The sequence below is a fragment of the Trachurus japonicus genome, chromosome 14, assembly GCF_045865225.1.
Source record: "Trachurus japonicus isolate A0001 chromosome 14, Traja_1.0".
Classification (NCBI taxonomy): domain Eukaryota; kingdom Metazoa; phylum Chordata; class Actinopteri; order Carangiformes; family Carangidae; genus Trachurus; species Trachurus japonicus.
Genome location: NC_140920.1, coordinates 12,613,598 through 12,627,538, shown reverse-complemented (window position 1 = coordinate 12,627,538; position 13,941 = coordinate 12,613,598). Strand labels below are relative to the sequence as shown.

General features: G+C 41.2%; 1 protein-coding gene across 2 annotated transcripts in view; it reads left to right on the top strand.

The window, feature by feature from the left end:
• Positions 1-13,941, top strand: part of LOC146974356 (seizure protein 6 homolog) — an 85,212-nt gene that overhangs the window by 48,741 nt on the left and 22,530 nt on the right. For both annotated transcript variants that reach the window (XM_085797568.1, XM_085797567.1), the window contains exons 2-4: positions 214-987; positions 1,442-1,563; positions 11,520-11,712. In XM_085797568.1, the coding sequence (XP_085653694.1) occupies positions 214-987; positions 1,442-1,563; positions 11,520-11,712 (1,089 nt within the window). The remainder of the gene's footprint in view (positions 1-213; positions 988-1,441; positions 1,564-11,519; positions 11,713-13,941) is intronic.

Sequence of the window (13,941 nt, the reverse complement as noted above, 5' to 3'; positions counted from 1 at the left end):
CTTACCCTACAACATGCAGAAGCATACACATTATAATGGACTAAAATGGCAACAAATGCAAGTGAAAGAATTATACAGGCATTTCATTAGACATGATTTTACTGAATTCAAGGCTTGCAGAGTTGATGTACACTGCATGTTTTCATTGTAGTAGGTCATTGAGATGTAATCTTTTACTTAACACAACCACTATTCTTATTCCTTTTCCCTCAGGTCCAAAGGAAAGCAATGGCATCAGTAAGAGAACACTTGACCCAGAGAGTGACCACTTCACACATTCACCCACACAGGACACAGAAAGTGAAGTCCACTTGGTCACCACCGTCTCACCAGTGAACGTCCCCAACCACCAGCCTGTCCTCAAGGGCCTGCTGCTTCATGAGCACCTACTTACAAGGGACTTCCAGGGGGACCAGCACTTTTTCAGGAGGGATGGCTCCGTGGCTGCATATCCCACCATGCCGGGCTCTGTGTCTGCCTTGGATGGAGGGGATCCTGCCACTCAGCTGGTCCCCCATGAGGACGCCCCAGCCTTCTCAGACATTGCCACTACTGCCACCTTGGCTGCCACCTCTCCGCTGACCACATTTTCCCCCACAACACCGAGGCCACCCATGTCTCTTTCCCAAAAGAAATCCTCCAAAGAGAAGACCAGTGAGGCAGACAAGGTAGAGCCAACAACAGACTCCCTCACCACACAATTGACTCCAAATAATAGAGGTTCAGGAAGTGAAAACAACCCAGCAGCTCCCTTATCCTCACAGAGAAGTCGGTCTCAAAGTCAGAGTCCTTTTCCTGCAGGTGCTACCCTTGCACCCCTCTTAGTGAGGATGGAGAAAGGAGAAACTAGGGAAACACCAGTGAAATACAAAAACGACCCAGATCACCCACTCCCCAATCTAACTGAAGTGTCCCGAGTGGAAGGTGCCACCACAACGTCCACAACCGTCATAACAACCACCACCTTCACCATCACACAAACATCAGGTAGGTGTGCTTGTGTTTTCTGACTCTCAAAGACGCACACGTTTCAATGTTCAAGTGACTTTGAAATAAACACCAATGGCCATGAAATAACTTTTTCCCCCACTGTAAATTCCCCCCAAACATTTAACACATCCACTCCAGAGGACAAGACAATTAAGCATCGGGTCATCAGCACCACCGCTGTTCATTTCACATGCTGCACACAAGCCATTCATCTCTCCAGCAGGGGATAACAGAGTTGCTCATGTGTCAAAAACAATCAGATTTTGCCCTGATGTGTCCTGCCTGTCCTTTCCACTGCCCACAGAGGGCCCGGGGCCCAGATGAACGGTGTTAGAAAGGGAATCTGCAGAGATAGTTAGAGGGTTACAGGGCCACGGACACAGGTGCGCCGTCAGAAAGATCACTGGTCCGGGAAAAAGAGAATCACTTGTCTTCTTACTGTCTCCCACAGAGTCATGCAGTCTGAATTTCACTGACCCCGAGGGTAACATCGAAATCCTGCAGCAACTTGACTCCGGAGTGGAGTGCAACTACTTGGTTACTGTCTACCTGGGATATGGCATCGAGGTTCAGGTCAGTGTAAAGTCTTACTGTACAGTGATGTTGTTCTTTATTAGCAAATAAATTATAGTATACAACTTTTATATATAACATCGGACATAAGCATTCACATTTTCTCAGATAAATGCTGCATGGCATTTATTAGTTCAGGTGAATACAGAGCAAAATCACAACAATGAAAATAATGGGATTGAACGTTAATAGCAAAAACTGATATTCATAACATTTTTAATATGAGCTCTCAGAAGCTTTCTAAGATAGTTTTTTTTAAGTAAAACAATATCTCAAAAATAGCTTCATTTTGGAGCGTTATTACATATTCTGGCTCTGTCTTTGCCGTTACAGTGTTTGCTATTCTTGTGTGGGCTGATAGAGATAGACAGGCAGCAAATTGCTGGATTGAGAGGGTGGATGGGGGCACGAGTGACAGGGTCTGTCTCAGGTTGAATGTTTGCTTGGTAAGTCCTTTCACAAAAGGTTATAAAAATTAACTGTCAGTGCTTCTGTGTGTGCATCTGTATGTGTCTGTGTGTGTGTGTGTGTGTGTGTGTGTTCTTTGGCATTTGCAATTCCTCAAACGCCTCATTTAACACTGGAGACTTTAAAATGTGTGAGCTTTGTCTTGCTGCCTCTGGAGGGCTAAGATAAGTCTTGACAGAGTATATGTTTGAGAATGTGTTTTTTTTTCTTTGAAAGCTTCCTCTGGGTAACTTAAGTAAATCTTAAACCACTCATAAGCACAGGCACACTCACCTGCACACACACACACACACACACACATACAGTTTAGTATATTTAAGTGTCAGCTCTCAACTTCTGCATACACCAGTACATTCCTTTTGAGGCGTTAGCAACTGCAAGGCTATAAAGGGGGAAAAAAAGACATGGACATTTTATCCTCACACGTCTACCAGGGCTGATAAAGAAACAGGAGGAAGCCATGTGTTTCAGCACCACCATGTGAACAGATGGGGCCACTGTCTCTCACCCTCCTACTGCTAAACTGATAGTGATCTGATGGCAAACTATACTGACAACTGCTTGGCACAGCTGAAGAAAATGAGGAGCCATGGTCTATGTTCCTGGCGAAGACACAAACTGACTGAAGATGGAAAGATAAAACTGAAGTCAAGCATTTGTCATAACTTCTCATCAGCAGTGTGTGAAGCTCCTCTGCCTGGAGGCTACCCAGGTCTCAAGGTTTTAAAAGACTGAAGAACTTGAATGACGTAGACTTGTGCAGGAGCAGATTGCGCAGGAAGTGTTATGCAAGCAACACAATTTTTGTGTTTTTTTTAATACTCAGATGATATTTAATCTGCAACAGTTTTCAAGCACCCTCCCTCACCTGTGTTCAACTGTTGAAACGGGCAGGAAGAGATGGACTCACATAGCTGTTGTGTAATGGGATTTGTTTATTTGATAGGACTTATCCATTGCACAAGGCACACACACACACACACTATCTCTCTCACGCACACACATACACACATCTATGCAGGACAAACCTAGAATTAAAATCCGAGAGTTGCAGCCATGCCTCCTTTCTCAGATTCCCTTTGTTATCCTGTCTTTGGCATTTGTGAGTGACTGGAAACGTAAATGGAAGAAAAGGTGAAAAGCAACTAAACCAGGGCTATTATGGTTACCACCAGGACATGTACAGTCTCCAGTCTTTATAAACATATTAGTTTTGGTGTTATTGTTCATAGTAAATACTATAATACTACTAAATAGATTACAAAGAATTAATCGCTGTTTCATTAAGATGCTATGTTACAATGGGTAACAATGACAATATGCATTTGTTATAATTTGACATTTTTCTGTATGGCATGGAATGTTTTATGTTATCTATTAAGTTATTATTTTACATTTTTAATGGTAATTTTGTTAGAATTTACACTGTGACTCAGCTATAGGAACTGTATAATTCCAAATAATTCAATGAAATAGTTTATATAATGCTCTGCCCATTTATTGGGAGTCGTATACTGCTCATTGTGTTTTTAAATATGCAGTCTCGAAGTACTAATTCTCTAAATCATAATATCCAATAAGAAACGGGAGATGAAACGAGCTACTTGAGCAGCTAAATTGATTGCTTCCACTTTTCTGATGAGCTTATTTGTCGTCATCTCACAAAGATCTCTGGAGGCCTCACAGACAATTCCCTGCTATTTCTCTGGTGAGATTATATAGATAGTTTGTTGATTTTTGGCCATAGATTTTTCCCTGTGGTACTGCATCCGTTAGACACACAACAATATATGTCTTAGTATTCACCTGGGTTTTGATACCGTTTGCTGTGCAGAACATCACCACAAAGAAAATACTGCTCCCTTCAGAGCAAAGGAGCAGTAGGAGGGACAGCATGGTCGAAGTGCATGTTCTTGTTTTGGCAGCCAGCCTCCGTCATGGAAGAAGTCGTCATAGTAGCAGGCAGACCAGCAGTTTGCAAGGGCAAAGGGGGGAAATTAAGAGGAGATCTCTGAAGGGCAGATGCAGTGACACAGTGTATGATAAATATGTATGTTGCTGTGTTCCTATGGTTCAGTAAAAGAAATTAGAGGCAGATGGTGTCAGTCATTTACAGTACTTACAGACCTTTCAGCTTCTCACCAGCTATTCAGGAACGTCACAGGGATCGGTGAAGAATATAAGCAAGATCAGACCTTTTCTCTATTTAGTCGATACTGCATTCAGCAGCCTGGCAGTCTGCAGGAGAGGCAGGATGAAAAATGTATCAAGAGAATTTACTGCCCTCAGCCTGACTGTTCAACCCCTCTGCCACCGCTAACAGTGTATAATGCATTGCCCCATCTGGTGATTCTGGCCACATAATGATTTATTTGTAGAATAATTGCACAAATATTAGAAGGCTGATGTAACAACAACTTTCAGCACAGAGATAAATAGTAGCATCATAAATAGCTAAAGTATTTTTTTTTCTCTTAGAAAAATTGCACTTTAGTGTAATGTTTAATGTTTAAAATACGTGCAGGACGTTTGGACACGTAGAGTGCACACTGTTTGTTATGAGTTAAGATGTAAAGTATTGATTTTCATCTGACATTCTCAGCTATTATATTAAGGTTAGCAGTGATGAATAGCTTTTAAGTCAGAGTGGGTAGAGAAAGCCTTTTTTTTTTTACATGGTTCACTTCTCTCAGTTTTCATGTCCTTGAGATTGTAGCTATATAAAATATGAAAAGACTAGCATTCACTCAAATGGCTTTTGCTGTGATATATATTTTTTATGAATAAAGACAGACATTTTGTTCAAATTCACCCTGGTACAGATATTGTCATTTTATGGCCATGTCAAAAGAAGGGCTTTAACTCAATGTTGGATCATTAATTACATGCGTTAGTTCCATCTGAATTAATTAGCTTTGATATGATGTACCAGTTGTACTTGAATGTAAATTTTGAGGTGGTTTGGACATTTTTTAACGTTGCTCTTGAGTCACTTCTGCAGTAAAGTTTCAGCAGAGGACAGGTGGTGGTTTTCCACAACTGCTCTGTGGCATTGAAGTGCATGAATCTATTTTGGAGCTTTTTTCTTTTTTTTTTTTTAGTTGATCAAATAAATCCGGTGAGTTAGCTACCTATCAGCTCTTTCCAGGCCATCTGTCCCACTTTGATTTCTCCATCTCCTCCGCTCAATGATCTACCCGCCCAGGCCTCAAGGAGTTCTCCTCTGAGGCTCTGCACAGGTTTGTTGCAGCTCAGTTTCATGGAGGCAACATCCTGCACTCTTGCTAAAAGGAGAATGTGATTGTGCAGGGAGGACTGGAAGCTGTTGATACATTTCAGGGGTTAGCAGCCAGATGTGGCCAATTTCTCCCACCGACACAAAGGCTGATTGGGGAAGTGTTTCTATTTTCTGACAGGTTTATAGGAGCATTATTCAAGAAGATGGTGGGGGAGGATTTTGAGGTCAATATTGTATCTCTTTTTTCCCCCTCCATCCCTCTTCCAACTCTTCCACACTCTCATTTTTTGTGTTTTTTTTCCTATTTCCATCATGTTGTCATGTAATTTATTGTTTTTTCTATTTGTCAAACTCTTCTACCCTACTCTTTTAGTTTCTCAAAGCAAACCTATAGGACACAGGAACAAAGGAACATGATTACATCCTTCTTTACTAGATAGCACTTTTAAAATCCTGATTCATAACAGTTAGTTTTGGTCTCAATAACATGCAAATATCAGATTTTAACAAATGTAAATGATTTATTAAAAAAAACTGAAGTAGTTCTTTACAGTTCAAGGATTTTACGGTATGCTTTATGTTGAAGAACACAAAACAAAACTTTTGTTTCCCTAATTAAAGCTTATAAATAAATATCAAACAAAAGCTCTGGGTCTCAGGGGCTAAAATTAAAGCCTCCAAGTTTTTCACCCTCAAGTGAGTCAATATTGTTTCAGACGTTTCCAAACAAACCAAAATAAATCTTAACTGAATCAGCTACAGTAATGAGCAGCATGTACTAATGAGTTACACCTATAGGTGAGGACAGAGCATTAATTGCTGAGGTGGATCATTGGTGAAATGTCCCTTTAAGGATTGAGATGTTACGGAGTATGCCAAGTGTTTAAAGCTAACCCCGACTAGAGGGTTAACGATTGGTATTTGATGCCGTTGCCGCAACCATGCTCCTCTGACTCCAATCAATAGTCATGTTAATAAGCCGCACCAATACTTGACACGCAGCCTCCTCTCAGTGCTGCTTGAATTGCTGTATTGATCTTTGCACTCTCATTTTAATTTCAGTATTTCTTACAAAAGAAGCAAAGTGCTGATGGCATTGACCCCGGCCAAGTGTGCCTGATGAGGAAGGGAATTAAATTTGTTGTGTTGGTCTTCAGTCACTCTGATCACCAAGGGCAAGTCTGGATACTTCGGTCAGAAAACCAAGAGTTCCTCTTTTAGATGTAATTGTGCCTGTAATCCCCTCTCTTCCCTCCTCTTCACATCTGACATACTTAAAGTGGCATTTTGTAAAGGTAATGCACATATTTTGACCATTATATGGCTCGGGTTTCCAGCAGCACAAATGACACCGCACGTAGAAGATATGTCGCAGAGAAACTGAGCCTGACTGAGTAATGGGGGCCAAGACAGGCTTGCTGCCTTTAATCAACTTGAGATGAGGCAGAAGGAAGCCTTCATCATGTTGTGCCTTAGGGGAGTAAGGCAGGACATAAAGAAGGCCAGTTTGATCTTGATGAGCTTTTTAGGGTGTCAGGGCTTTGCTGAGATGAGTTTTCATGGGGGCTAGCCATCCTGAGAGGAATGCTTTCAGGTGACACTAATTGCTCCTCCACCCAGCTAGCTGTCATAAAGGGAGGATGCTGTCTGGCAGAAGGCTATGTTCTCTCCAACTCTTTCAGTGTCATGATGAGGATGAGAGAGTAAAGATGCATGCGGGAAAAAAATGCGAGGAGTAATCAGCAATGCATGAATTTAAATCTATGCAAAAAATGCACACTGCAGCAAATACACAGAGATGTCAAAGCCCAGGAGATGAGCTGAGAAAAAACGAGACTGATTTATCAGAAAGCAAGAGTCTCATCTCATGAAAGCGTTTCAAATGCAGAAGGTCTTGGCATCTGCTTCACTATGAGCTACTGGCAAGTTAAGAATGATAATGTTGAATGAGATGGTCAATGTATAGTGGCAGGATCTCAAGAACATAACATTAAACGTTTGCTATTGTTTTCAGCTATCCACTCCGTAGCACATTCTCATTAACATGCAGCTTTTGCTGATTGGTAACGATCCATTGTTTAAGACAGCAGGGCATGCAGGAAATGGCCTTGGCTGTTTTATATAGAGGTGAATGTTCAATTAAGATAACATTTTTCATATAATGAGCAGTGGAAGACCTCTGGTTTTGTATGAGTCTATCAGGAGATGCACAAAAACAGCGATTGGATGTGGCATACCAAGACTGCTCAGATGTGAGCCTTATGGGGCAATGACATGGGCACGTTACCAGTGTTCTCCACCATACAAACCAGTGTGTTTTTATTTTTTATCATTGTAAGGATGACACTGCAGCTGCTGAGTCCAATGGCTGTTGATTTACTTCTCCCAGCAGCAGGGTCATTTAATTTCCATCTATAGTGGGAGCATTTTGATTACATACTGCTCATTTCTGCATCAGCAATGGCTCCTGCGTCAGTGTAAATGTTCATTGCAGAGCCCCACCAGATGTTTTCAATGGTAAATTATCAGTAGAGGAGCAGCCTCTGTGTATAGTTAACTCGCACTGTGTACTTATGGATAAATTAATGAGTGAATAAAGATTACACGCCAACACAAAATTTAATAGATTGTTTATTTCAAATTACCAGGAGATTTTTTTTTTTTTACATTTTCCAAATAGCATTTTTCTTTGATTTTCTTTTTCTGAGAGCAACTTACTAATTGCTTGATGCAGACTATTTAGTTTATCTCCTATGTGGGACTAATTGTATGATACCAGCAGTGACTCTAGTAACAGATTATACCATGCCAGGCTGCGTTCTGTTTGGATGTGATAAGATGGATCCTCACCTCTGCTCATTGTTTGCTCTCATAGTTTAACACTGCAGCACACTGGAGACTCCCTGTTTTACAAAGGTCAAGGCAAGCGCAGCAAGATCAAGGTATTCAATACTGCAATTATTGTTGTCCTAAGAAACCTTTATTTTAGAGCTTTTCCTCCATCTTTTGTTATACCAAGTGCGGCTCTAGGACTGTCAATTGTACTGTGGGCTTGCAGGATGGTCTGTTCATTATAGTGGTTTGATTGAAAAGACAGTGGCTAGAGGAGAGCGATGACCCTCTCTCATCTCGGTTTGATTGGACTGGAACAGTCCTTTGGGAACAAAGGGAATGCTTGAAGTGACAGAGCACCTACACAGAGCAGATCGTATATCTCTTGCATTGTTTAGAGTTTTGTTCAGGAGTTGAAAAAACCCACTAAATAGACATTCTTCCCTCTCTCAACACAATTCTCCAAATGGAATAACACACACTGTATAGATGGCATCCTCTGATAATGTTGTGGTTGGTGCAGAAGTGTGCTTGGTCAGCCAAATCCCCAGTCCCACAAACGTGTCTGCTGAGGCAGAGATTCCAGCTCGGAGTTACAATAAGCCTGCTCTCATTACATTCCAAAAGAACATGCATGTGTGCATGCACTCATGCACACACACATACACGCACACACACACATGTACGTATGTGTGAGGATGTGTGCATATGTGGGAGAGTGAGAGAAAGAGACAGTGAGAAAGAAGTCCCTCTAGGCATTTTGGCTGCAGCCGTGGTGGAGATAAGGTAGTCTGATGTCTCCTGACATGGCCAATGATTCATAATTGAGGCAGGACAGCTGTTGCTGGCTGCACTGACAGGTCCCAGGGTGGATGACAGATGATAGGGCCCTCTGGGGCCAAGCTATCTATCAGTCCAAATGTTCACTGTCCACTATCTGCTCACCTGTCCTTCATAAGACTCCCTGGTCTATGTAAACCAGGTGGACACAGACCAACAATCTGCTTGACCCCACTGAATTGTTTCCCAAGTTGTTCCAATGTAACAGACAGCAAAGATTGGCACAAAACAATAAACATCTGTAGCTCTGTGTATTTAGGTGATTACTGAATGAAGATTGAGTAATTAAATACAATCATTAAATACTGCTTGTGCAGAAGTCATGTTTTTACATTCGGTATATAAAATCAAGGTGGTGCTTTGCTCTCTGATGTTTTTGAGGGGGATGGTTTGAATCACCAGTTTCCAATAATGATGGAAGCCATAAAATAAAAGCACACCACATCACCTAAAATCATAAGATCACATGAGAAGATAAATTGAAATAGAAAAAAATAAATACAAAAGACTTTTCTGGGCCTAAATAGTGAATTATGGATGCAATTTAAGGTTTAGTTTCCGTCGTATGAATTTGTCAGACAATCAAGTCATCCTATAGTTAGTGAAAATTGCAGTTCTACACTCCTTGAATAGATATTAGATTGAAGGAAAATTACTGTGCTGCACTGTGGGTGAATTGTTAAGTTAGAAGATGAGCAAGTCAGTGAAGTAACCTGATTTGCAAAACATCTAAGCCTCCCATATTAACTCAGAGACAAAAAGGCAGAGGTGGAAAAAAAAAGAACTGCGCCTAAGGCTTTGTCATTGCCATTGCCCTTGAGAGACTGAGGAGCAGCAATTCTAAAATAATGTGACATTCCTTTATTACTCAGTGTGACACTGCTGTTTGAGGTTTCTACCACAACTGAAACACCCAAGCTGCAATGATAATACACAACTTTAGTATATGCACTTTCAGTATATACACACAGCGCTGAAGTATTTGCGGTCTCAACTGTGCCATGTGCTCTGAGCCGGTCTGAAAACCCCTAAAGTGGTGTTGCGTTTAATTCTGGTTGTGATAAAAATCAAATCAATCAAAGTGTCCATTAGCCTCTTTGTGCCCAATCTCAGCATTCCCCTTCAACTGAGTGACAGTCAACGTGACCAAATTTATTTTGCCGCCACCGTTGTGTGCAATGTGCTCATCTGTTGTGCGTCCACTGTTTCAGCTTTTCCAGGCTGCTGCACTTACAATCCTTGTGCACATAATACCTAAGGGACATCAGCCTATGGGGGGGCAACCCCTTTTTCTGCCTCATGGCATACCAGAGACATGAGCCCACTACCTATGACAGCATCAGTTTTCAGAGCACATCATGAATTACAGTGCTGGCTGATAGTGATGAGGTTCAATGGGTTTCAATGGCACACTGCAGACAGGAGCTGTGTCCACTTTAGATCTGATTCATTATAGGCTTGGAGCTGTATTTTATATTTGTTTAACCACCTCCTCCGTATTAGTACAAGCTCATTTCAATGTACAAAACTTTAACACTCATTTAGCAAACATGTAATTTTGATAATCTTGTTTTCGTATGCGATTGCAAATGTCAATTGTTACTAAGTTATTTTTTATGGATTACACAGATTTTACAGAAAGCTTCTTTGTCATCCCACTGAGTAGAGGGGGGGGGGGGCATGAAATAATTAGTTGTCTTTTTTTAAATCAAAGGATTTGGACTCAATAAGAAGATTCAGTCTTGGATGAGATTTAATAAAAGTGAGGAATGCCATTTCAACACTGCCTTACAAAAAAACAAGTGAAGGTGAAAGCTTTATGGTAAAAATAAAAAAGAATAATAATCATGACCCGCTGTTGCATTAACATATCTCTTTTATGGTTCTGTGGGGATTGAATCTGATGTTGCTCCAAAATATGTCAGTACTACATTATCCAGACACTTTAACTACATGCAATCCTCCTGAGGTTCCTCCACCAGATTTAGCTGCAGATGCTGTTCAAACCTGTTGAAGATATATAGTGTTCGCAGTAGCTTACAGGCACAGGGTGAACACAGAAAGATGAATCAATCGTCCACCAAACCTTGAGTTAATAACCTAGAATGCATATGTACAATTACATTATATTAAAAACATGTCTACAATTCAGGAGCAAGTTAATACAGATGCGATTCAGCCAAACCAACTCCAAATCCCTGTGCGAATTACATGGAAAAGCAACTGATTAACACAGTGGCTAACCCATTTTTCCAGGGCAACATTATCAGGCTAAACCTTACGATTCCATCTGGTGTTTAATGAAACATCAAGTCAACAGCTGTGTGTAACTTTTATTTTTATTTTTAGGAGAGTTAAAGTCAATGAATTATTTCTTCTGTTTTAAATTGCACTATAATGCTGTACATTGACTGTTACCTCTTTGTGCAATGTGTTAGTCTTCGATTGAGTTACCCTTTATAAAGGGCAACTCAGCCAGTGAGCTGGTTTGCTAGCATGACATTACACATTACGCACAGGGGTGCAGCAATAAAGGGCCAGGTGTGTAATCATGTGGCGTGGTCTCTTTTCACTTCAGGTGCTAAATGTGAGTGTGCTGGAGGGAGAGCAGGTGACGGTGGAGGATACGGGTGGCCAGGAGCCCTTCATCCTCGCCAACGAGTCAGTCCTGATGAGAGGCCTCGTGCTGCGCAGCTGGAGCAACCAGATCTCCATCCGTTTTCGTAGCGACCAAAAGCACAACTCTGGATTCCTAACGCTGCACTACCAAGGTGAGCCAACTGTGCTGTGTCATGCCAACTGTGCTGTGTTATGCTAACTGTTGCTGCCATCACTGAATTTGAACAATGAGGGACATTCACTGAGAGACAACCTTGTATTGAAACGAATGCAAGATAATATGCTGCTGCTTCACTTCCCATCAAGTTGCAGCAAAAGAAAACATACCATAAAACTGTCTGTACCTAAATGTATCCGTGTGCTCGGTCCCAAAACACTCAGTAGTCAGTTTATTGAAAGTACAATATTGCACAATTGTGATCTTAAGCCTCCATATTGGTATGGGATTATTGTTTCCCACAATGTCCATTAAAACGCATCTATTTCGTTCCAGATGGAAGCGAGATTTATTGTGTACATGTAGGCTATGTCTCTGCTTTCTTTTACTCCACAATCCCAAAAAGACAATTGTGTGAAAGAGCATTTGTTACACTACCTGCACCTTGCACAGTGTGTGGCGTCTGTTGCCCCGCTGTGGTAGCAAGTAGGTTGAAAGATAGCAGGAAACAAAACTGCTCACTTTTGAAATGAATGTTCACAAGCTTGTTTTGTGAGCCCCGGATCCAGCTGACCTTTGCCGAGACTAAGGCTATGCAGGACAAAATATTAAATCTAATCAAATTGCAACTACAATAGTGTGTGGCGACAACAAACCCTGTCAGTAGACATAGTTACTGTTTGTTATTGTTGAATATGATGGCCCATAAATCCCCCCTCTCGCTTGTTTTGTGCGTGACATTGATCTTCCGTGTCCGCAACAATGTCTGTTTATCTTAGCAATCACACAAAGTGGCCACCAATTACATGCCCCATCGATTTGAGTTGATGGTGGAAGCTGGTGGACAAAACATTCATTCCACCGCATTACTATGGCACTTTCATCAGCTCGAAAATGAAAGCGACCGTCAGAACACTGCTGCTGACATGAGATAAATCAGCCTATTGCTGCTGGATGTGTGAACATCGGTGTGTGGTCGGGCTGAACGATGACAGCGGGGGGTCAGCGCAGATCATACAGGGTGATGCATAGATGGGGACAGATGGTGATAAAGAGTTGAAATACATCACCCTGTCAGGTGTTCTTTTATCCTTCACTTCTCCTCTGTCCATTTTAGTAAATATTATTCAGACTAATTTTATGGGACATGGTTTTCCAGATTTATTGATTTGTGTAGATGAACATCCTTGAACAATTACGTTAACTCTTTTGCGCTGCTAAAAGACCTACTCATCCATGACCTATTCACTATAACATAAACCCAGTGGTTGCGCTACACCATGCACATGATGCTGAGCATATAATGATGAACAATAAGACCAGCAAACAAGGTATTATTCATATAACATATTCAGTCAGGAGATCCATAAAGTTAAAGTCAATGATTGGTGATACTTGTAATTTGATGCAATTAGTAACCAGTTTTGATGATAGAACCATTAAAATATACAAATAATCAAGTTTATCTTGTTCCATATCCAATACCAAATATTTGCACCATTATAAAACTTCATGCTGTGCAGGTTTACCAATGAAAAAAACGGAAACTTGTATACAGTACCATAAATTATGTGGCCATGAAAAAAGATCAGTCCTTTCATGCATGCTAGTCTTGTCTGTGACTGTGGGCACCAGAGTGGGCAGAAATGACCCTGGGTTGTGCACTGTGAATGACATAGCTTCAGAATTTTATTTCACACAAAGAGGGTTCCATCAGGAACTCATCTCAATGCCGTCAGATTATTCACCATGTTGAGCACCGTGCTCCAATAGATATTCCTCTGCACTTTGTTATATAAATTGTTATAAACTCCTTTTAAAACGCTTTCACCTTGGTGACTTTCCATATTGTAGCTGTTGCCAGCGAGCATAAAACAGACCATTTGATCGAGGTTGGTTGAACTTATTTGGTTTGTAATTTGATGGGACAAACTAAGTTACACTAATGAGAAAAAGTGCAACGAGCAGGTTTCTCAAAGGCTGGACATATTGAAGACACAGAAGATATTTCAATTTGTGGTCCTCCCCTTGGTAAGCTGCGTATCACCTTGTCCTTCATAATAGGCTGTGAGAAATGTGATTGGACAAGCGTGGAGAAGGGGACAGAGCTGTGGAGAGATGGATCTCAGCTCAGGGTAATTAATATCTGCTGCAGCGTTGGCTCGGCCTGCGATGGCAGACTGATGGATGCCTCTATAATGTCAGCCCTGAGCCTGACACTTGG